At 43.5% G+C, this 24705-nt stretch overlaps 1 protein-coding gene across 1 annotated transcript in view; it reads right to left on the bottom strand.

Moving 5' to 3' along the window:
- The window catches only part of LOC137437132 (metabotropic glutamate receptor 8-like), a 342009-nt gene extending 327180 nt beyond the window's left edge, over nucleotides 1–14829 (bottom strand). Inside the window, exon 1 of the mRNA XM_078786862.1 lies at nucleotides 14703–14829. Within this exon, the coding sequence (XP_078642988.1) occupies nucleotides 14703–14814 (112 nt within the window). The 5' untranslated portion in view covers nucleotides 14815–14829. The remainder of the gene's footprint in view (nucleotides 1–14702) is intronic.
- Nucleotides 14830–24705: the final 9876 nt, after the last annotated feature.

The raw sequence follows: 24705 nt of genomic DNA, 5'->3' as shown, positions 1-24705 counted from the left end.
TACATTTTATGGCCTTATCAGAACCAGGAATGCAATCCCCCTTCAGTGAGTTATATTTTCTGTCACCTCGGAGCCTTGAAAACACATCTGGTCCGGATCCTAACGGTGCGTGCTTCACTCCTCCAAGACGAAAGGACGGATGACGGTGGGGGACTTGGCCCACTGGGGATGACGGTGGGAGGACCCTTTGCCAGTTCCTTTGTCCTCTCGGACTCTAGCGAAGATTCTGTGACAAAGCGTGTCCCTATATAAATGAACTGTGAATCGATGTGCAGTTAGGAAGGTTGACATGGCATGATGGTCCTTCGTGCTGTAGACGTCTTCGTTTCCTCCAGATCTGTGTAATTGGTATTTAATAAAGTTCGTCATTCTCAATCTGTTGGTGGAATTCTGTTACGATCAAGGAGTCCTCCCCACATTTTATGGTGCCGTGACTCGGATTGCAGCAGCGTGAGGACAAGAGGAGCGGACCCCGAACGACCGGAGGGAGGCTGCCTGAGGCCGGCGCCGGCACGCTGATTTGTTTTAAGGTGAGCATTGTCTTGTATTAAAGGGCTACTTTTCCAAATTCGAACCTCCCTCCCTCGAACAGGCTCAGTCCGCTCCCTTGTCATCTGCCACTGCCTGCTCTCCGAACGAAAATTGTAAGTAAAGGCTATTTTCAAGCCTCAGAATGACGAGCCTTTGTTAAATTCACCAGGATAACGTTAAGGATAGAATTTTCGCAGGATAACATTAAGAATAACGCTAAGGGTAGAATTTGCGCAGGATAACAGTAAGAATAACGTTACAGTTAGCAAGGAGGAGGGGGAAATGTGAGGTCGGACAGCCATAAGGCTGCACCGGTGACCAAGAACTTTCCAGGAAGGATCAGCCCAGAGACAAGATGGGGTATGCCATTGCATGCCAGGGAAAGAAGGGCTGTGGCTAACATAGAGGGCCAAAGGAACATGGCCAGGTATTGGGAAACGCGCAGGTACCAGACAAGCTGGACAAGAGGGTAGTGACGACTACTAGGTCAAGCCAGGAAGCTCTAGACAAAGTTCTAGACAGGAGGGCAGGAAAGGAGCTAAAACTTTAGGGACAAAGGAAATAAGCAGCAGAAATCCAGGTAGAAAGAACGGAAGTTGGTTTTGAAATATTGAAAATTGAAGCAGGAGCTGCATTGTAGGAATTTGAAGCTTCAGAGCCAAAGGAAGCAAGCAGACAAAGTTCAGGATAAACAATCAAGGAGGTAGTTAAGCAAGCAAATAAGCGGCTGATGCCTCTGGTCCAAGATCCGGACCAAGACCCCCCACCCCCCCAAGACCTGAGCTCAGTCCCGGGGCTCTAGGCAACACCCCCAACACCCCCTGCCCTGCCATACCCTTTCCACCTCAACCCACCCCGTCCAACCCGTCCCAAAAATCCTTTTTCCTTGAATGAGAGACGTAATATGAATGAACAAAGATTGTACATGGGAGTGGCTGGAGGAGGGGCATGATTTGAGTCGATCTGGTGTTCGCGCGACGTCTGGGGGACTCACTGGTATACGAATGAGGAATGAATGTATATTGGGATATTAATTGACGTGTGTATCTGGCCAATGTATTTGTCTGTATGACATACGCAAAGCAGAGGGTTTCGGTGTGAAGCTTTGTAAGTGGTCTGCTTGACGTGCGGAAATCCAGGCCGGGAATGTCGATTTTAGCGTCTATCCGAGGGACCAGGTGAGGTCCTTAACTGAGTCCGGATTTTCATTTGTTTGGGAGTGTTTGGGAGCGATTTGATATAAATCGGGTCAGGAGAGCACTCGGAGGAACGTTGATATGAAGTGGTTTCTTGGAGATGGTTACAAGATGGGCTGCCTTTGCCTTTCGAGCGGCAGTCGGGCAGAAATTTGAAATTTGTTGAATTATATCCAGAATTTGAATTGAAATGTGTGTTTGACTTGAATTGAAGAGTTCATTCAATGGCAGATTGAAGAATTCAGTCAATTCAACTGAATTCAGAAGTTGAATTTAGAATACGGAGTTTGCTCAGAGTGCAGGTGATAACCTGCCTACTCAAAAAGGATGTGCCCCGCACGGTGGGAGGTCCGTGAATGGTTGACAAAAGGTTTCTTGAATTGCCTGCAGGAATTATGCGATTAACGACTATATTGTGTATTGATGACTTGTGGATTGTATGAGTATATCCCTGAGGCCGATGTGACCTTGGGAGTCAATGGGTCGTGTAACGAGAAAGATTACAGTTTTGCTGGTGTGAAATTATGTCATGGTGTGAAATGCGGTCAGAGGTGCGAAATACACACCTTTGATCTGAAGGGAGAGCGGAGGTTGTGGTTTCATTTCTGTGTCCGTCTGTGGAGTTATATTTCTGAGGCATGGATTTCAAGGAGGAGGTGTGTGCCCCGAGAAGATTATGGGTTGCAGATTGGGCACTCTGGGTGGGCACTGGGGGTCGCAGTTGTGTGGGCGCACAGGAGAGTGCAGGGGGAGTGGGCGCGAGGAGGTGTGTTGATGAAGTGTGCAAACGAGGAGGGATGTGCGAAAGGTGTGCACCAGGTAGAGAGGGTGCTGCATGGTTGAGCACGCCTCCCACGGAAGTTCCTGGGCGGATTGTTGACGGTTGTTTGATTCGTAGGGTGTTAGCATTTTGCAATGTGGAGCCTCAATAATGGTCGTTTGTCTGTCCGGATGTGGAGTTCTTGCAGGGGCGGGATGTCGCCGGACTTGTATTATTTGTGGGATGAAAGCGCTGGTTACCCCAATTCGACGTTTGTACCACCTTTCTTCGTTTGAAGTTTGACCTTTTGAAGTTTATTTGACCTTTGTTCGAGATATGCAAGGGAAAGAGGTCAGAGGTAATTCACTAACCTTGGAAGGACGACAGGCTGAGTCAATCTACTGGGTGTTGCTTTAACGGCAGGATATAGAACTTAAATCTGGAAAGAAAGGACATATATTGTTGGTTAAAACTGAAATCATGTACGTAATTAGTGAACAGTGAATATCGAGGTCTGGTTTTTTGTTGTTGTGGTTGTCGTTGACGTCTCAATAGGTGATTCAGGGGACTCAAGAAATAAACAGATTTCCGGTGCCGACCGGAAGCGTCAGGTACAGTATGCTTTGAATTTAATTTAACCGGGCCGAGTACAGTGACGTGTTTGATCGAGCTCTGGGGATAGTCATGTTAAATGGAGGACATTTGGGAGGATGCAAAGAGATGCAAGTAACCTGGATTAAGTTGTGGTATCAAGAGGTGGGTGCCCAGGTGTATTGTGGTTATTATAACTTGCTGATTATGGGGGGCGCACCAAGTACAGATCGGGTTGCATGGTGGAGCACGCATGCATGGAGCGTGGAGCTTGGAGCATGCATGGAGCATGGAGCAGGGTGGAACACCCCGTGTGGTTGGAGGTTGCAATTGCGTGAAATGCAGTGAACATGCCCGACTTTTGGCTCTGCGAGGCTCCAGATAGAAGTTGGCATTTCGATACTGTGGATTATATTGTGCCTGTCTGGAGAGGTGATGTCCTGTGCTGAGGCTGGTGACACGCCTCTGTTATTTGTCTGTCTGTCTGTCTGATTGTAAGTCTGTGGTACGATGGAGGGCTAATTGAGTGCTCAGGTGTCATTGTATTAAATATCGGAATGCACCTTTGGGAGGACCACCAACTGTTCCATGGAGGTAAATATGGCAGTGTAAGCTCGCTGAGGAAGAGTTACCTGTAGTAGGGGACGTAACCGATTGGTGGATTATAATGACGGGGGAGCGCAATAGTATAAGAGGCGACTGGGAAGCGCAAGTCTCAGAAGGGAGTAGTCAGCTTAAATGATGCAGTGTGTGGGAAGGAGGTGATGAAAGCGTGGATGAGGGTTTCTGCAGCCATGGAGGAGAGGGATGGACGGAGACGGGCGATGTTTTTAAGGTGAAAGAAGGCTGTCTTTATGATCTGTTTAGTGTATTTGTCAAAGGAGAGGGTTTGGTCAATGATGATGCCAAGATTCCGGATGGGAGGGAAGGTGGATACTGGGAAACCATCAATGTTGAGGGCAGAGTTATGGGTGGTTGAGGTCGTTGTTGGTTGTTGTTGATCTGAAGCCAGGATTTTATTTCAGTGATGCAGTTTGTCAGGATAGAGCGGGTTGTGGTGATTGAGCCGTTGTAGATGTCATCAATTTTGCTTTGGATGAATGAAAGGAAGGAGATGCAGTTGTCTACTGTGAATGACAGGTGGTGTGTGTTATCGTTGTTGTCTTGGAAGTTCAGTTGTTGACATAGTCCGGAGTGCTCTAATTTGCACAGGGAATGACAATTGGAATGACAATTGAAAAGAAAAATTGAGTAAGTTACAAGTTTTGTTTTGTTGATCTGGGGACAAGCTAGTTTGATGGGTACCCTGGGGTCTTCGGCGTGTCTATGTGTTTGTCTGTCTGTTACACCGGACTCTTGAATGGGTTTTCATGAGACGAATTTCAGACATAACAGTGAGAATCTATTTTGAGCGAATCACAGTGGGTGAGAAAAACATTGTGTGTGACCAGACACCAGAACTGACCAGAATTGGAATTGGAATTGACCAGACAGTAAGACATATTTCCAATAAATAGACCAGGTTATTTCTATTATTTGTTTATTGGTGAAAATAAATAAATAATAGGGGGAGGTTCATGGAGGTTAATGGTGGTTTGTTTGTGTTAATGGAGGTTAATGGTGGTTTGTTTGTGGTAATTCTAGTTGAAACTCTAGCTGAAATAATTTTCGTTTAATTTTTATTTTTATTTATTATTGATGTAGGAAACAGGCAAATGGGATGCTGAGAGAAGGATTAGAGAAAATTGGATTGAATTTAAAATCGAATATTGGATAAAATTGGATCCACTTGGAAAAAGTGGATTAGGAAATTGGTGACCAGGTGTTCCCAGGGCGCTTGTGGACAAGGTGTTCCACCAGAGGAAAAAGACCAGGTGTTCGTGGAGCACTTCACACGCAAGAACGCCCTGGAAAAGGTGGACGGGACCATTCCAGGTATTGCCGACTACACCAACCGCTGTCTTTTGCGAGGGCAAGACCTCGTGGATCCACACCACACATTGTAAATTGGCCCTACCCACACCCACCGTCACACAGGATGGGGCAGGAGCTGCACAGACATATAGGACTAATTACACTTGCACTGCTAGGATTATACCACCCCGCCAGCACAGCGCCCACCACCCCACTCCTCAAGTGGGCGGACATGGTGGCATATGTTGAAGAATTATATGAAAACCTAACCTCTAAGTCTCACGTCCATTATCAAAGCATTACTTGGGGACAGAAGATAAACGTACCATGTTGTCCAATACCACCAAAGGACCCCCCGTGGATACATATAATGTGGAGGGCGGAAAGGACAAATCCAAACGGAACGAAGTCAACACAAGTTGCCCTCTCTCGTCGGAGGCAAGTAAAACGGGGAGGAAAGGTTGGACCAACAGGAAGTTCCGCCAGAGCAGGATTCGAATGGGGAAAAGGTCCGAACACTTTAACCACGGACGCTTTACTAGAAAGAAATACCACCCTGATATTGATATGTGAAGTTACGACCATACAATTATTGACTCCCCGACCACCATGCATTGAATACATACTCACGCCGCACCCCCAGGACAAGGCCCCAAAGAAGGGTGAAAACACATATTGGAAAGTGGCAAGAGAGGTGGCGACAATTCAAAATAGGACACACTGCTGGTCGTGCATGCACTTTCCCCAAGCAGGCACCACAGGAATACACATGATAGTGCTACCTATGTCCCTCAATGACCTTTGCTCACAACCTATCGATTCCCCATGTCTAGTCACCACGCTGGAAAGAGAAGGGGTTGGCAACGGCAAGAGTTGCAATCGACAATTTAATTATCGCCCGTCAATGATTGCCCATGTGGCCGAGAGGCCTGCCCCCGTCTGGGTCAAACCACAGAAAGGGATGGTCTGCCTCCAGGGTTCCGGCCACTTGCGTATGGGAGAATCAGAATGCGCCTACACTCTCCCCGGGAAGCTGGGACAAGGGAGCGCTGGGATTACATTACGAATAGTACTGCAAGATAAACACAACCACAACATAACGGCTATAACATTCTCTAGGGGGGTTAGTAGGATTAATGGGGTGATAAAGGGACTCCAGTGCTTATCCACCCACCTGGTCCCACCCCATGGGACAATGTTTATATGCGGCGACAAGGCTTACCCCTATTTACCAAATAATTGGGGGGGCACATGTTATCTTGGTTCAGTCCTTCCTGACGTTGAGATACTGGATGAGCTAGACCCAAAGTCCTTGGACAGGCGACATAAGAGGTCAGTCATGAACGAAGATGGAACCACTAAACTACACGGGAGCCTATGGGAAAAGGTGTTAGGTTTCTTCTTCCCAGGTGCGGGCACAGCCATGAACAGCTTCCGGATAGATAAATTGGCTTTGGCCCTAGAAAAGGTGGCAAACGACACCGCTACGGCTCATGACATACTATTGGACACGGTAGTTCACATGCGTACAATGGTGATGCAGAATCGGGTGGCTTTGGACATGCTCCTGGCAGAGAAAGGAGGGGTATGCGGAATAATAGAGGGAAAATGTTGCACTTACATACCTGATCCATCCGAAGGAGTGTCAGCCGCAATAGTGAGACTAAGGGAAACTAGCCACGCCCTGACGATCGATCGGATCGCGCGCGAGAACTCTTATAAATTTAGCTGGCTCACTGACTGGTTCCGGGGATGGACGGGCACTATAGTGAAGTGGTTATTGACCACACTGGCCGTGATAATCGGGGTAGTAATTTGGGGGGCACTAATGAAATCTCTAGTCCTCCTCTGTATGAGAAAGTACTTTACAGGATGGAAAATGAAGAAGCCGCCGACAACGACTATGGTTCTGACCACAGAGGCCGTCGACCTGAATGGGTCCTTCAACAAGGCAGATGTGACCGGCGCTTCAGAAGATTGTATTGATTTTTGTGATGACTGTGATACTTGTGTTGAAAATCCCTTGTGGGAACTGGCTGCTGCCTGTATTGATGTTTGTGATCACTGTGATACTTGTGTTGTAAACCCCTTGCGTGTACTGGCTAATGCCTCTTATGTATTACAAGCTCACAGCTGTACACCCCCTTCCGACCCAACTATGGATCTGATTGCGACGCTGGGTCTGGCAGTCGAGGGACCCGACGTGGATATCCTAGACCCGCAAGCCGACCAGGCGTCCATGGGAGACTTTGACATAAAGGAAGTCCCTCTCTTTGCTTCAAATGTTTCGGATCTCTTTGCTTCAAGTGATTCGGATTTTAACGCTCTGTACCCTGACCAGGAACATGAGACACAAGATACTGACAACATTATGTATTCCCCAGAACAGCAGCACGTGAGAGATCTCATGGGCATGATCGTTGATTAACTTCGAAGATCTGCAAGGACCGCATCTGCAAAGGGTGGGGGAGCAAGTTCCGCAGGGGAGGTGGCTGGCCCCCTGGCGGGGCAGAACCTCATCTGGACCAGACGCCTTCGTTGTGGATCCGAAACGTTAATGGACTTTCATGTTCTGAGCCCTCAGGTTCCAAGCACGCACCACACGACACGTTCCCCAAAGGCACGGGCGAGGCGCTATGGGCGCACGGTATACCCTTGGGAGATACCCGCATTACACGATTGTCTTTCAATAAAGCCCGATGCGGCATGTTGTCTCTTGAGATACTTTGTCTCGACGAGACAAGAGGAAGGTTAATTGTCAGGTAGCTGATTTGTTACTGCATAAGCTCTGTTATAAACGTCGTTTGACTGATTTGTTACTGCATAAGCTCTGTTATAAATGCTGTTTAAAAATGTTATTTCATAAGTTAATAAAAGGTTTTCGCTTTGCCATAGTTTAAAATGAGAAATTACTCGCTTCATCTGCGCAGAACAGATGGCTTCGTTGTATACGTGCGTCCTTTACAGGCTAGATAGCCTAGTCGTAAACTCTCTCCTTGATCCGCAGACGGCGCCTCGAGCCGCGGGCAGGAAGGCGGATTATATATGTGTGGAATGTGAACCTTACGTAGGATGCGTGAATTGTAGACATAGAGACTGTTAAAACATTAACTAATACTTCGTATAATCAAAGTGACGCTTGAGTTACGATAAATATGCTCTGGATTTAAGTTTAAATGAGAAAGTGAGCTGGAAGGTACATTCAACACCTGGAACTCATCAGAACGCCCTCATACATTTTATGGCCTTATCAGAACCAGGAATGCAATCCCCCTTCAGTGAGTTATATTTTCTGTCACCTCGGAGCCTTGAAAACACATCTGGTCCGGATCCTAACGGTGCGTGCTTCACTCCTCCAAGACGAAAGGATGGATGACGGTGGGGGACTTGGCCCACTGGGGATGACGGTGGGAGGACGCTTTGCCAGTTCCTTTGTCCTCTCGGACTCTAGCGAAGATTCTCTGATAAAGCGTGTCCCTATATAAATGAACTGTGAATCGATGTGCAGTTAGGAATGTTGACATGGCATGATGGTCCTTCGTGCTGTAGACGTCTTCGTTTCCTCCAGATCTGTGTAATTGGTATTTAATAAAGTTCGTCATTCTCAATCTGTTGGTGGAATTCTGTTATGATCAAGGAGTCCTCCCCACATTGAGAATCAGATCAGGAGAGGAGAAATCAGGTAGCTGATTTGTTACTGCATAAGCTCTGTTATAAATGTCGTTTGACTGATTTGTTACTGCATAAGCTCTGTTATAAATGCTGTTTTAAAATGTTATTTCATAGTTAATAAAAAGGTTTTCGCTTTGCCATAGTTTAAAATGAGAAAATACTCGCTTCATCTGTGCAGAACAGATGGCTTCGTTGTATACGTGCGCCCTTTACAGGCTAGATAGCCGAGTCGTAAACTCTCTCCTTGATCCGCAGACGGCGCCTCGAGCCGCGGGCAGGAAGGCGGATTATATATGTGTGGAATGTGAACCTTACGTAGGATGCGTGAATTGTAGACATAGACCTTCTTTGATAGACTGTTAAAACATTAACTAATACTTCGTATAATCAAAGTGACGCTTGAGTTACGATAAATATGCTCTGGATTTAAGTTTAAATGAGAAAGTGAGCTGGAAGGTACATTCAACACCTGGAACTCATCAGAACGCCCTCATACATTTTATGGCCTTATCAGAACCAGGAAAGCAATCCCCCTTCAGTGAGTTATATTTTCTGTCACCTCGGAGCCTTGAAACCACATCTGGTCCGGATCCTAACGGTGCGTGCTTCACTCGTCCAAGACGAAAGGACGGATGACGGTGGGAGGACCCTTTGCCAGTTCCTTTGTCCTCTCGGACTCTAGCGGAGATTCTCTGATAAAGGTCTGTCCCTATATAAATGAACTGTGAATCGATGTGCTTTTAGGAAGGTTGACATGGCATGATGGTCCTTCGTGCTGTAGACGTCTTCGTTTCCTCCAGATCTGTGTAATTGGTATTTAATAAAGTTCGTCATTCTCAATCTGTTGGTGGAATTCTGTTACGATCAAGGAGTCCTCCCCACATATATATATATATATATATATATATATATATATATATATATATATAATATATATATATATATATATATATATATATAATAATTATATATATATATAATTATATATATATATATAATATATATATATATATATATAATTATATTTATATATATATATATATATATAATAATATATATAATATATATATATATATATATATATATATATTATATATATATATATATATTATATATCTACAGTGCATTCAGAAAGTATTCAGACCCCTTCACTTTTTTCACATTTTGTTATGTTGCAGCCTTATGCTGAAATCGTTTAAATTCATTTTTTTCCCTCATCAATCAACACTCAATACCCCAGAATGACAAAGAGCCAAAGAAACAGTTCAATCTTGGTTTCATCAGCCCACAGAATCTTGGTTTCTCACAGTCTGAGAGACCTTCCGGTGCTTTTTTTGCAAACTCCAAGTGGGCTTTCATGTGTCTTTCACTGAGGAGAGAGGCTTCCGTCTGGCCACTCTGCCATAAAGCCCAGATCGGTGGAGTGTTGCAGTGATGGATTGTCCTTCTGGAAGTTTCTCCGATCTCCACACCGGATCTCTGGAGCTCAGCCAGAGTGACCATCGGGTTCTTGGTCACCTCTCTTACGAAGGTCGTTCTCCCCCGATTGCTCAGTTTGGCCGGACAGCCAGCTCTAGGAAGAGTCCAGGTTGTTCCAAACTTCTTCCATTTAATAATTATGGAGGCCACTGTGCTCTTGGGAACCTTCAATACAGCTAGAAGTTTTTTGTAGGCTTCCCCAGATCTGTGCCTCGACACATTCCTGTCTCTGAGCTCTGCAGGCAGTTCCTTCGACCCCATGGCTTGGTTTTTGCTCTGATATGCATTGTCAGCTGTGAGACCTTATATAGACAGGTGTGTGTCTTTCCAAATCATGTCCAATCAATTGAATCTACCACAGGTGTACTCCAATCAAGGTGTGGAATCATCTCAAAGATGATCAAGCGAAATTGGAGGCACCTGAGCTAAATTTCAAGTGTCATAGCAAAAGGGTTTGAAATATTTATGTAAATGTGATATTTCAGTTTTTTCTTTTTAATAAATTTGCAAAACTTTCTAAAATCCTGTTTTCTCTTTGTCATTAAGGGGTATTGAGTGTAGATTGATGAGGGAAAAAATGAATTTAAACGATTTCAGCATAAGGCTGCAACATAACAAAATGTGAAAAAAGTGAAGGGGTCTGAATACTTTCTGAATGCACTGTATATATACATGTACTGTATATATAAAAAGCCTGGTGTTAGCTTAGCGGTTAGGGTCCCGGCTTGGGATCCTCGGATCCTGGGTTTGAATCCCGGTCGATCGCTGAATTAACACCAGGAGGGTTGACTCAGCCTGTCATCCTTCCGAGGTCGGCAAATTGAGCACCAGCTTGCTGGGATGAATGATCACGGTGTGTACCCCAATTTAGAATAGGTACACCGTATCCCTGCGCATCGAAGAGTGTGATCAAGGGTTGGCGTCAGGAAGGGCATCCGGCCATAACAACATTGCCTCAAAACAGGGAACCATGATTGTCATGGGGCCCGCAAGGCTAACCCCCGCTCTAGCGTGGAAAATGGCCTTAAAACGATCATTCATATTCATTCATTCATGGTGAGAGGAAAAATAATTATTCATTACACAGGAAAATATAACAAATACCACAGTATTCCTTTTCATTGTCAAGTTGTCTTGATCGATTGTAACAATAAGGTGACTTGTCATTGTGTGAGGTTGTCAATGATTCATAAAACCAGTTGCACATTTTTGAAAAGCCTGATGTTACTACTGTCAAGGTAACTTGGAACGAAAAGCTATATTGTCCCTAAACATGACCCCACAAGCTGGAGGACACAACATCTCGCGGGACGTCAGGATGGACGTTAGTTTGTGTGAGCGTGCCATCACTCAGAGCAGGCCTGACAATCATTCTAATCCGGTTTCACATATCCAGAACATTCCACGTCCCTTACTCTGGAGGTACCTGCCATTCTGCAAACCTCACATATCAATCATCTTCAGCGAAATCCAGGTCATTTATTGTACTTGCATTTTATCCTGTTTAAAGCTCTTTCAGGAAACACCAAAAAGTACTGCTAGGAATGTGCAGGGATGAAGTAATCAATACTGTGAAAACAACCCTCGCCTTATTGACAAAATAAATTATAATATAATTATTGAAAATAATTGACAATTATTATTATTATTGAAATATATATTACTAGCGGAGTCACCCGTGGGAATCCCACGGGCATGGATGTGTGTGACGAATTTTAAATATATGTCAACTGTTATTTTAGGCGGTGTATTTTCGTTTATCATCATGGCGCGATTTAAAAAAATATATCTCTGCATTTTCCTCTCCAATACCTCCTCACACTTTACACACACACCGGCCCATGTTTACATATACACACACACACACACACACACACACGTACAGACACATATACACACACACATATATATACACACACACACACACACACACGTACAGACACATATACACACACACATATATATACACATACACACACACACACACAGACATATATATACACATACACATACAACAACAACAACATGCATTTTAAGGCCATTTTCCCTGCTAGTGCGGGGGTTAGCCTACATAAACATACCCACACATATATGCACGCGCGTGCGCACACACACACACACACACACACACACACACACACACACACACACACACACACACACACACACGTACACACACACACATACACATGTCCCACATGTATATATCCCACATCCCACATGTATATACATGTTTAAAGTGTACGTGCCCTTCCCCCCTCCCCCGCCCGGCAACGCTGGGTACTTCTGCTGGTAACTAATAAAATAAAAACGAAGAAATATCTCTCGGTAATTTCATGAAACTCGGTGGAATTGGATGAAATTCACTCGGTGAATTCACTCGGTTTATTCGGTTCGGCTCGGTTCACTCGGTTTAAAGAAAAAGCGATAATGTCGACATGTTGCCGTCTGTGTCATGTTGGGCGGTGTATGATACATGTTGGGCGGTTGTTGGCGGTTGGGCGGTGATATGGTGTATTTTAAAAAATATATCTCTGCGTTTTCCCGCGTTGCTGACACCGAGTCTAAAACCATCAATAAAAATGAAATCAGATGGTGAGTTAGATTGGAGATAAAGGCGTGAGAGAGACTCAAGATCCGAAGGATCGGATCGGATTTTCTTCCCGTTTCTTTTCAACCGAGTCTAAAACTATGTTAGCGACTGCGAAAAATGAAATGATATATCGAATTAGAATTGAAATAAATCTGTGTGAGAGAGAAAGACAGCACGGGCCTAACTAAACAGGCCTCAAAGCTATTCGAGAAGGAGGAGTGGGTGGAGCTACTCTGCAAACCGAGTAAGCCACACCCCCAGACAGACGTCCAACAGACAGACAGAATCAACGTAGCCTTTTATAATATAGATTATTATTATTATTATTATTATTATTATATTATATATATATATATAATATTATATAATATTATATATATATATTATATATATATATATATATATATATATAATTATATAATTATTATATTATTATTATTATTGTTCATTATTATTAATTATTATTGAAATATTATTGATATTATTATTATATTATTAATTATTATTCTTATTATTATTGTTTATTATTGTATTATTATTATTATTTTTTTTGTTTAATTATTTTAAATAATAATAATTATTATTATTGAAATATATATATTATTATTATTATTATATTATATATATATATATAATATTATATAATATTATATATATTATTATTATTATTATTATATATATATATATAATTATTATATTATTATATTATTCTTATTATTATTGTTCATTATTATTTTTTTATTGTTGATATTATTATTATATTATTATTATTATTATTATTGATTATTATTGTATTATTATTATTATTATTTTTGTTTAATTATTATTATTAATAATAACAATAATTTTATTATTATTATTATTGATTGAATTATTGATTATTATTATTATTAATTATTATTATTATTATTTATTATTATTGATATTATTATTATTATTATTAATATTTTATTATTATTATTATTTAGTAATTATTATTATTATTAAATTATTATTATTATTATTAATTAATTAAATTATTATTAATTATTATTATTATTATTTATTATTGATATTATTATTATTATTATTTAGTAATTATTATTATTATTAAATTATTATTATTATTATTATTATTATTAATTAATTAAATTATTATTATTGATTATTATTATTATTATTAATAATTATTATTATCACCTTACTGAAATTATTGACGAGGGTTTATAGTCACAAGGGCACACTGAGTTTCACTTCTAAAGGAACAACGCAGGTAAGTTCTAGGCATACCTGTTTCATCATGTCTATTTTCTTGAGCAATAAGTACGAGATTATCCAATGTCGTGCCTCAAAAAACAAGCGTTACGCCTGGGTCCCCCGTCGGTGAAGTGATGTGAGTTGACAAAGTGGAAGACGCAAGGCGGCCATCTTGGATTTTGACGTGGCGACCCAATTTTCAATAGCGTTCTCCCTTATGCGTAGATACACCCACACACCAGATTAGAAGTTAGTAGTTCGTTTCTTTTTCAAGATATTTCGCTCACAAGGTTAAGACATATACATATATGGTGGCGGCCATCTTGGATTTTGACGTGGCGACCCAATTTTCAATAGCGTTCTCCCTTATGCGTAGATACACCCACACACCAGATTAGAAGTTAGTACTTCGCTTGTTTTTCAAGATATCCTGCTCACAAGGTTCAGACATACATGGCATCAGACATACATGGCGGCGGCCATCTTGGATTTTGACGTGGGTTCCACCCACACACCAAATTAGAATTCGGTCCTTCGCTTACGCACGCACGGACGGACGCACGCACGGACGGACGCACGCACGGACGGAGGGGAAAACCATAGTCCCCCTTTCGCTCCGCGGTGCGACGGGGGACAACAATTCGGCTGTTGTCGTGGATTCATGAATATATTCAAATCACAGTTACATTTCATTCATAAAAAGATCTTTGTACGTGTAGAGGAAACTCACCAGCCTCACGGGATATCTGGGTGAACACCTCGATTCCGCTCTCGCCATAGCTGTCATCAGACCCCACTGTGCTCACGTAATTCCAGCCCAGAACTTTGATGATGTCCACCATTGCTTGCGCCTGGTACGAGTCCGGTGGCACGACTCTCGAGAAAAAGTCATAGCGCGTGTTGTCGCTCAGCTCTGGCGCCGTCGAGGCATAACTTATCTGGGGAATCTGGAAGCCAAAGTAAGACGTGTCAGTGCTCGTTCGGCTTTCCTAACTTTTCCCTAAACGTAATCCTTACAATTTCCCGAAACAAGATTATTAGAAATTTTATCCACAATCCCAGCTCAGTTTATGAGCATGTCTCATTCAATGGTACAGACTGTACAGTGTACATTCACACTATGATGCTGAAATGTAAGTACAGTATTATCAATCACTGTCATGCTGAACATGTATGTAAGGGCACATATAAACTAATGTATGCAAAATGGTCAAATTGTGACCCATCCCTCCCACAATCATATTTCATGTCCCATATATCTCAATTTGCACCCTTCCATTACTTTCATTTCCTCCCCACTGTCTTTCCCATTACTCACTCCTTTTATCCTCCATGACGCCCATGACCTTCCTTTATTTCCTCCACATTTACCCCTGATCCTCTCTTCATTTCCTACTCGCAAATTACATTTATTCCTCACTACACCTGGCCTCCCCCACACCTAACCCCAACATGGCCCTTGTTCACAAATATACAACTCGTGATGAATCAGCTTGTCCTTGTCGCCTACCCAATTCATCCACCTTGTTTTGTCATAATCTTTCTACAACTTTTTGAAATATCATGCTCACAGACAAACAGACAAGGGTGAAAACATAACCTCTGTCCACCTTTTGTGGTGGAAGTAGCAAACCCAGTGAAGGTAGAATATGGACTTAAACATACAAACATCATCGTTAGTAGATAGAGCCGCAGACTTAGCAGAGGGTTAGCAAAAAGAGAAAAGCTCATTGGTTGGCACAGTCATCATCATCATGGTCACCTTGAATGACTGGAGGGAAAAGGAGGATGTCAAGAAAAAAAAAATCAAGCAGGTGCAGGTGAGCATTGAGGTCGGATTTCTTGAATACTTGTGATTGAGAGAGATGTTTATGGGACTAAAGGACCATGAGAGCACGGGGTGTCACAGGAAAAGAAAATATAACAGCAAAACTGTGATTATATACAGGTAGTGGACAAAAAACATGGAAATACCTGTGTAAATGAGGGACACCAATCAACGGCTTTCACACAGGTGTGGCCAATGTGTTAATTAAGCAAATAACATCCCAGCATGCTTAGGGTCATGTATATAAATGCTGCACAGACATAGTTGCCTATAATTATGGCTGGCATGGCTGCAATAGGGGACCTCACAATGCCGCCATCCACAGAGCAGGTGTGGTCGCCCAATGGTTTGATGATGACACTGATGTTAACCATACATCATGGTCTTCTCCGTCACCAGACGTGAACCCAATCATCACTCGTAGGATATTCTGGAACGACGACTGAGACGGCGTTTTCCACCGACATGAAACAGGTGTGATTCGAACTGTCATGGTCATGAGATGTCATGGATGAACACAACAGGATGTTGGATGTGGTATGTTAACTGTTATGGAAAGCAAGGAGAAACTGAAGTATCAGTCGTTAACCCTTCGCCGGAGCAAAAGGTCTGAGTTAACTCCTGAAACGTCCACTTCTCACTTCCCACGGTGGTCAGTATACCTCCACCAACGTCCTGTGGATTTAATCCATTGGTCTACCTGTCTGCCGATGCAGATCGACACTCGTCTTGACGATCAAGACCAGTTCTTCATTCGACATTGAGTCTCCTGCAACCACCGATCCCAAAAATCCGAGTCTCCTTTTTTTTGCTCCGATCAATCGATCAACTGCCTGTTGTTTCATACATTCCACGGTTCAGGGCCCAGTGTGCTCCATCTCCGCCATTTTGTCAGACTGTCCCCATTAACATGAAGTATTTAATCATTATATAGTTTATATGTGTATTAGGAATAAAGATATCTTAACCGAAAAATTTAAAAGTACATCTGTGCCATAGCGTGGAAGTTAAAAAGGATTATTGTCTCCCAACCTTCTCCCATATTTCATCACATCATTTGCACCGGAATGGGCATAACATTCTGGCAGATGTCAAATGGATTTAATATTGGAGGTTTAACAAAATGTATTTTTCTCTACGATTACAGCTCAAAACGTGTGCTTTTTAATGTATATTTAAATATAAAACAGCTGAATCTACTCGGCCGAGTTAACCGATCCTCCGCTGCTATGCTCACGGAAAAGGTACACCTGGCATGCCAAATTCCAAGCTGTCCTAGTTTCATAGTTTCACCTTCTCCGAGTCTTCTAAAAAACCATAATCTGTTTCTAAACACTACCCGACCCGACACTTCCTTGTTTCACTCTTCCATGAACTTGGCGGGGATGGAGGAGGGAGGGGGGAGGGGAGGGGGGAGGAGGGAGGGGAAGGGGTAGGGGGAGGGGGAAGGGGGAGTGGGAAAAGGGAGTGGCAGGGGGAAAAGGGAGGGGAGGGGGAGGGGAAAAGGGGAGGGGAGGGGGAGGGGGGAGGGGAAGGGAAGGGGGAAGGGGGAGGGGAGGGGGAGGGGGAGGGGGAGAGGGGAGAAGAGGGGGGGGTGGGGAGGGGAGGGTGAGGGATGGGAGGGGGGGGTGGGAGAGGGAGGGGGAGGGGGGAGGGGAGGGGTGGAGGGGGCGAGGGGGCGAGGGTGGAGGGGGGAGGGGAGGGGAGTGGGGAGGAGAGGGAGGGGGAGGGGAAGGGGTAGGGGGGAAGTACCCGGCATTGCCGGGCGGGGGAGGGGAGGGAGGAGGGGAGGGGAGGGGGAGGGGGGAGGGGAGGGGGAGGGGGAGGGGAGGGGGAGGGGGAGGGGATCCGGTGCCTCCAAACAACAGTTTTTTGCAAATATGTATATATATATATATATATATTGCCATTTTATTCAGATCGGACACATTTGGTTGTTGAGTTGTTACCTCCGTCACCAAAGGTAGATGAAGGTTATGTTTTTAGCCCTGTCTGTTTGTTACTTGCCGGAAAAGATTCCGGCAAGTATGTTGGTTGGTTTGTCTGTCTGTCTGTCTGTCTGTTTGTCTGTTTGTTACTTGGCATTTTTTTTTTTTTTTTTTTGCAAGTATGTTTCTCACTCCGGTTTGTGTGTGTGTGTGTGTTTGAGTGTGTTTGTCTGTCCGCTCACTTATACTTGCCTACAGGACACAATTTTAAACCGATCTTCACGAAACTTTACCAAATGCTGGAGTTCGTGATCCGACAAAATCCTATATATTTTTGAGGTCAAAAGGTCAACATAGGCCAAAGTTCAACCACTTTTTTTTCAAATTTCTAAAATCCTCAATTTTAATCCGATTGATTTGAAATTTAAATAAGATTTTCATATCGGCTAACTGAATTCAACCACTAACTATTTTTGAGATCAGCGTAGCCCAAAAGGTCAACATAGGCCAAAGGTCAACCACTTTTTTCACATTTCTTCAATCCTCAATTTTCATCCAATTGACTTGAAATTTGAATAGGATTCACATATCGGCTAACTGAATTAAACTACCAACTATTTTTGAGATTAGCAGAGCCCACAAGGTCAACATAGGCCAAAGGTCAACCACTCTTTTTGAATTTCTAAAAGCCCCACTTTTCATCTGATTGACTTGAAATTTGAATTGGATTTTCATATCAGCTAACTGAATTCAGCCACCAATTATTTGTGAGGTCAAAATGATTCCCTATTGAGTGCCATTCTGCTTTGTTCTGCTTTGCCAAGTGTCGCTCTATGAGTGATTTTTCATCTGTTTGTTACTTGCCGGAAAAGATTCCGGCAATTATGTTGGTTGGTTGGTTTGTCTGTTTGTGCGCAGTACTATGTCTACACCGTTGCACATAGAATCGCCAAAGTTTACACACATATTTGTCTTGCACTGGAATAGACTGTGCCCAATTTTTAACTCTCTCGGCCCAAGGTCTCCATTATGACGTCATAATTCGATAATTCGACAAGTACAAAACTTCATCCAATCAAGATGCAATTTCTTGACCGACATGATGGCATAAACTGGTGGAGAAAAAAATAATAATGATGACGTCATCGGTCACGTGGTTCGGCCGCCATCTTGGAAAAAACGAAATACTTTGCACCTCTATATCTCTGAAAGCGCTGAATAGAAAAAATTGAGACATGGCTCATTGTAAAGAACTCTCCATGTGCAATAACATCTGTGAATGATGTCATAGGTGCCTCCATTATGACGTCATAATTCGACAAGTACAAAACTTCATCCGATCAAGATGAAATTTATTGAGCATCATCAAGGAATAAATTAGTTTAGAAAACAAATAATGATGACGTCATCGGTCACGTGGTTCGGCCGCCATTTTTGTCCAAAATGGCCGATAAAAAAGTACATTCCGGCAAGTCCTCGGTTTCTGACCGATTTTTCATTTGTCTCTTTGTCTGTTTGGTTTTTAACAAGATATCTCAAAAAGCTGTGGACGGATTTCGACGAAATTTGACAGAGAGGTCGCGTATTTTACATGGACGAAATGGTTCGATTTTGGTGAAGATCCTGATTCGGATCCGGCTACTAGAATTTTTTAAGTGATTCTTCACCATTGGGAGATCGGGCCAAAAAGTATACACAGCAGGATATCTCAAAAAGTTGTGGACGAATTTGGACGAAACTTGGTGGACATGTTGGATGTGTAACAAGGACTTTTCGAATCGATTTTGGCGAAGATCTGAATATGGATTTGGTTATGAGATTTAAAAAAATTTATAAGTGATTCTTCACCATTGGGAGATAGGGCCAACCAGGTGGAGGTGTGCTCTCTACTCAGTGCCATTCCAGTTTTATAAGTGATTTTTCACCATTGAGAGATCGGGCGAAAAGCGATATATTACATGATATTTAAAAAGTTTTGGATGAGTTATGACTAAACTTGGTGGATGAGTTGGTTAGGTGACAAGAACAAACTTATTCGATTTTGGTTCAGTTCCGAATCCAGATCCGGCCTATCAGTGGGATAGAAAATGTATACTGTTCACCTGGCGGAGGTATGCGCCCTACCGAGTGCTGTTATAGTTTTTGTTTTGAATTGGTAGTTCAAGTTTCAGTCTTTTTGGCCACTGTGCACCTTAAGAGGGATGGAAAGGCATGCAGTGGGATGATAACCGAAGTGATCATGTTCGCTGACCTGCTTCTCCAAACAGTTGTTTGTCTACTCACGGCTGTCCGCAGTAAAATAGTTGTGACTGCTTTTATAAAGTTTTCTGTATTTGTTGTTCACAACATAAATGATGTGTTTTTTTTCTTTTTTCCTTTTGAAGACAAAGACAAGGCTGAGAATCATGGTTGGAGAAATACTGGAGAATTCCAAATTGTTGTCCAAATCAGCTCCTGCAAATGTCAGGCCTGGCCATCCAGTTTGTGAAAGATTTGGGACAAAATTCTCCATAATCCAAACCCCCTATAATGTGGAATTAACTGGAGCCATTTAAGAAGTAGTAGTGGTAGTTAGCCAACCAGGATGTTACACTAACAAGTTCATGACTACCAAGGCAGGAGGTCGACACAAGTATGTCTATCAAAGCCCGGAAGAAATGGACCTGGAATCCATGCCAATTGAATGATATTGAAGGGGAAAAGTGGATCAGGAGCAATCGCAAAAAATAGAACAGCAAAGCCGGCTGCCAGATAAATTATGACAAATGGGACGGCCAACCAGGGAGCTATCTATCTCAGTCATCTGGGGAACGTAACACTAATAGAAAACCGCAACACCCAGGTATGGAGTATACGTGGCAAGGGATTGAAGCAGGTGGCACAATGGAACAAAAGCGAGGTATTGGTGAGCAATTTGGATAGAGTGATAAAGCAGGTCGTGGAGTTTGAGAAGAGGGATGGAATTCATGGGAGGTAAGGTATCGCCCCCCCTCCATGTCCCCCCCAGTCCTTCCCTCCCCCCCCCCCCCCTGGAGTCCCCAAACCAAAGGTCCTGGAGAATGGGCCGGAAGCCAGGGAATTTTGATTGGGCAGACAAAACGAGTGGATAGGACCTCTGACGTATCATCAGCCTGGAGTTGCGAAGGGGTTGTACAAATAGGTGCTTCAGGTATGCAAGCAAGTGGCTTTATGTAAAGGGTCGTCCATTCCCACTGGTAGGACAAGATGCTAACAGATGGTGTCTGCCAGCAAGCCGAGGCCAGGCTGTTACAGAGCAATCAATATGTGGGCCTCTGTTAAACTAAAAAGGGCTGCGGATCAGGTAAAATCCATGAGCCACAGAAGTTTTGCTACAAGGAACCAAAAGGTCAATCAAATGCATGAATTTTGGGGTGTCGTGATAAAGGACAGAAATTCAAGTTCAAAGGTTGCAGTTTCGAGTAATGAGGCCTTGGTACAGGTTGAGGGGTATTGTGCAATACCTTATCAGATACTGGCTCCCAGGTAACGATATTTTAAGAGCACCTCATGGCCGGATACACACGATTAATAGCTAGGCACTGCAAATGATTGAGGTTCTCATTTAAGGGGCCGGAAGACGAATGGTCACATGTTGGGGTATGCTATGTGGATTTGGAAGTGAAAAAAGGTGTTTGAGGAAGTGCCAAGCTTTATTGTCCCAAACAAGACCACACAGGTTTCTTTTATACAAGGGTGGAGGCTCATGGAAGAGCTGAATGACAAAGGGAAGAAGGTTCACAAACTACCATGGTTTATGGGTGGTGGTTGAAGGGGGTAGAGGAGGTTGCAGCTGAAGGCATCAAAATGGTAGCTTTTCCAGTGTAGAACGGACCATATGAGGGTCATGTGGTGCTTTTACACATGGTGTGACCACACACCCAGGGAAGGTAGCATTCCTGAAGGACTGGCCATTTCCAAAGGACACGAAGGTGCTTCAAATATTCTTGGGATTTGTGAGTTATTACTCCTGGACATGTGTAAAAGGCTTCTCTTCCCCTGTACAATTTAACATCAGGAGACCTCAGAAAAAGTGAAGTATTGGCAAAGGGAAACGGAGGCTGTCATGATTGTCCCCCGTCGCACCGCGGAGCGAAAGGGGGACTATGGTTTTCCCCTCCATCCGTGTGTGCGTCCGTCCGTCCGTGCGTATGTGCGTGCGTGCGGACGTGCGTGCGGGCGTGCATGCGTGTGGGCGTGTGGGCGTGCGTGCGTGCGTGCGTGCATGCGTAAGCGACGGACCGAATTCTAATTTGGTGTGTGGGTGCAACCCACGTCAAAATCCAAGATGGCCGCCGCCATGTATGTCTGACACCATGTAGGTCTGAACCTTGTGAGCGGAATATCTTGAAAAATAAGCGAAGTACCAACTTCTAATCTGGTGTGTGGGTGTATCCAGCCATAAGCAAGAATGCTCTTGAAAATTGGGTCGCGACGTCAAAATCCAAGATGGCCACCGCCATGTATGTCTGAACCTTGTGAGCGGATTATCTTGAAAAATAAGCGAAGTACCAACTTCTAATCTGCTCTGTGGGTGTATCTCGGCATAAGGAAGAACGCTATTGAAAATTGGGTCGCCACGTCAAAATCCAAGATGGCCGCCACCATGTATGTCTGAACATTGTGGACGGAATATCTTGAAAAATAAGCGAAGTACAAACTTCTAATCTGGTGTGTGGGTGTATCTGCGCATAAGGAAGAACGCTATTGAAAATTGGGTCGCCACGTCAAAATCCAAGATGGCCGCCACCATGTATGTCTGAACATTGTGGGCGGAATATCTTGAAAAATAAGCGAAGTACCAACTTCTAATCTGGTGTGTGGGTGTATCTAGGCATAAGGAAGAACGCTATTGAAAATTGGGTCGCCTCATCAAAATCCAAGATGGCCTCCTTACATCTTCCACTTTGTCAACTCACATCACTTCACCGACGGGGGACCGAGGCGTAACGCTTGTATTCTAATGGGATTCTGACTTCCGGGAAGCCTACTTGACCACCAAGTTGGTGCTGACATGCAGATTTCAGGAAACCTTTCATCCGACAAATAGATGGATCCCATGGAGGTGTTGGGTCAGTTTTGTTGCAACTTCAGAATGGGAAGGAGAAGATGATTGCATTTACCAACAGGTGGCTATGGTCATTGAAGACCGTTATCAACAGCACATTGTCTATCACTTAGGTAAGAGCAATGGCATTGTTGTGGCCATGGGGGGTGGGTTTGAACAAAAACAAATGACTAAATCCTTGATGTCTTGCTCTCCGATGAAAAGTCGCTGATATTTGGCAAGATAAACTTGTCTGTCTGTGGAAGTGCTATTCCCTGACATATATTTACCTCCACCAATGAAAATTGATGGAGGTTAAGTCTTCGCCCCTGTTTGTTTGTCTGTGAACAGGATATCTCAAAAAAGTTATGGAGGGATTAGGCCGAAACTTGGTGGACAGGTTGGGAGTGTGACACGGAAGAATTGATTCGATTTTGGTGAAGATCTGAACACGGATCCGGAAACAAGAATTTCTTTTATATCTCGTATTAAAATGATTTTTTGAGTTTTAGGGCCAAAAACGACATATACAGTGTACTCAATATTATGGAGTGTGGGAAAAAAATATGAATAGGCACAGGAGTCACCGCGAGATGGCAGTGAGATAGTCACATGGTGTTAAAAGAAGAGAGAACAGAGGAAGGGACAACGTGAATCATGAACACCGTGAAAGAACAAATGGGAATCATTTACCTGTGTGACTTACCTGAACGACACCAAGTATTTGAACCAAAGCAGGGATTTATGGAAAACACTTACTAAGGCATTGTGGGGCAAGGACCAGAACAGAAATAAGTGGACAAAACAGGATAAACTACACGTGAATAAATTGGACATTGTGGGATCGCAACCAAAATCACACACACACACACAGACACACACATACACACACACACACACACACACACACACACACACACACACACACACACACACACACACAGACACACACACACACACATACAGACACACACACAGACACATACACACACACAGACACACACACACAGACACACACACACACACAGACACACACACACACACACACACACATACAGACACACACACAGACACACACACACACAGACACACACACACAGACACACACACACACACACACAGACACACACACACACACACTGTTCAACAGTCCCTTCCATAAGGTCACAGATGTAAGAATAGAGATGCATTATCATGAAACAAGGAGACAAAGATTACTAAAGGTAGCAGTCAAGCGATATGACCCAATTCCTTTGTTCTTTAGGTGTTGGCAATTTCATCCAAAGATCCAAACATTCTTCAGCATTCCCCAAAGTCAGTGAACCAAGTGAGTGGGATTGTGAAGATATTATGGAATCCCACACTTTGTTTCGTGAATTATTCATGCGCTGTTTAAAATTTCAATTCAAGTTTGAGGATGGAACCATGCGTAAGATGGTGGGTATGAAACCCAAGACTGGCACGCGTGGTTTCATACCCACACGTTAAGTACTACTTCATCATGGTCACAATTATGGTTTCAATATGATACCAGTTATATGGCATGTATGGTGGCACAGGAATACATAAAGCCATTTCCTCAATTTTTCTGCAAACTCTGGTCCCACTCAAACATAATAACACACCTTAAACAAGCGGAGGATGTTGGCAACCATGACAGAAACAGAACTGCTGGAAGCCCCAATCACTCCCACCACCTTCTCGGGCTTCGCGAAGACAGGTGTTTCGCCGTTGTTGCAACGCACATCAGCAGTGTCCATTTCGATGAGTGCTTGAACGAATGTGAGCGACTGCTCGAGTGCGTACGTGTCCCGTGAGCACGTATCCAGAATACGAGCACCAAGAGTGATGTTGGGGAGCAATCGAGGATCGCTGTTGATGCGCTCCAGGGTGTAAAGCATAGCTTCAAGCC

Source organism: Myxine glutinosa, chromosome 11, assembly GCF_964187855.1.
Source record: "Myxine glutinosa chromosome 11, kmMyxGlut1.1, whole genome shotgun sequence".
In the NCBI taxonomy this organism is placed as follows: domain Eukaryota; kingdom Metazoa; phylum Chordata; class Myxini; order Myxiniformes; family Myxinidae; genus Myxine; species Myxine glutinosa.
Note: the sequence above shows the minus strand (reverse complement) of the source record. Positions and strands in the feature narration are given on the sequence as shown.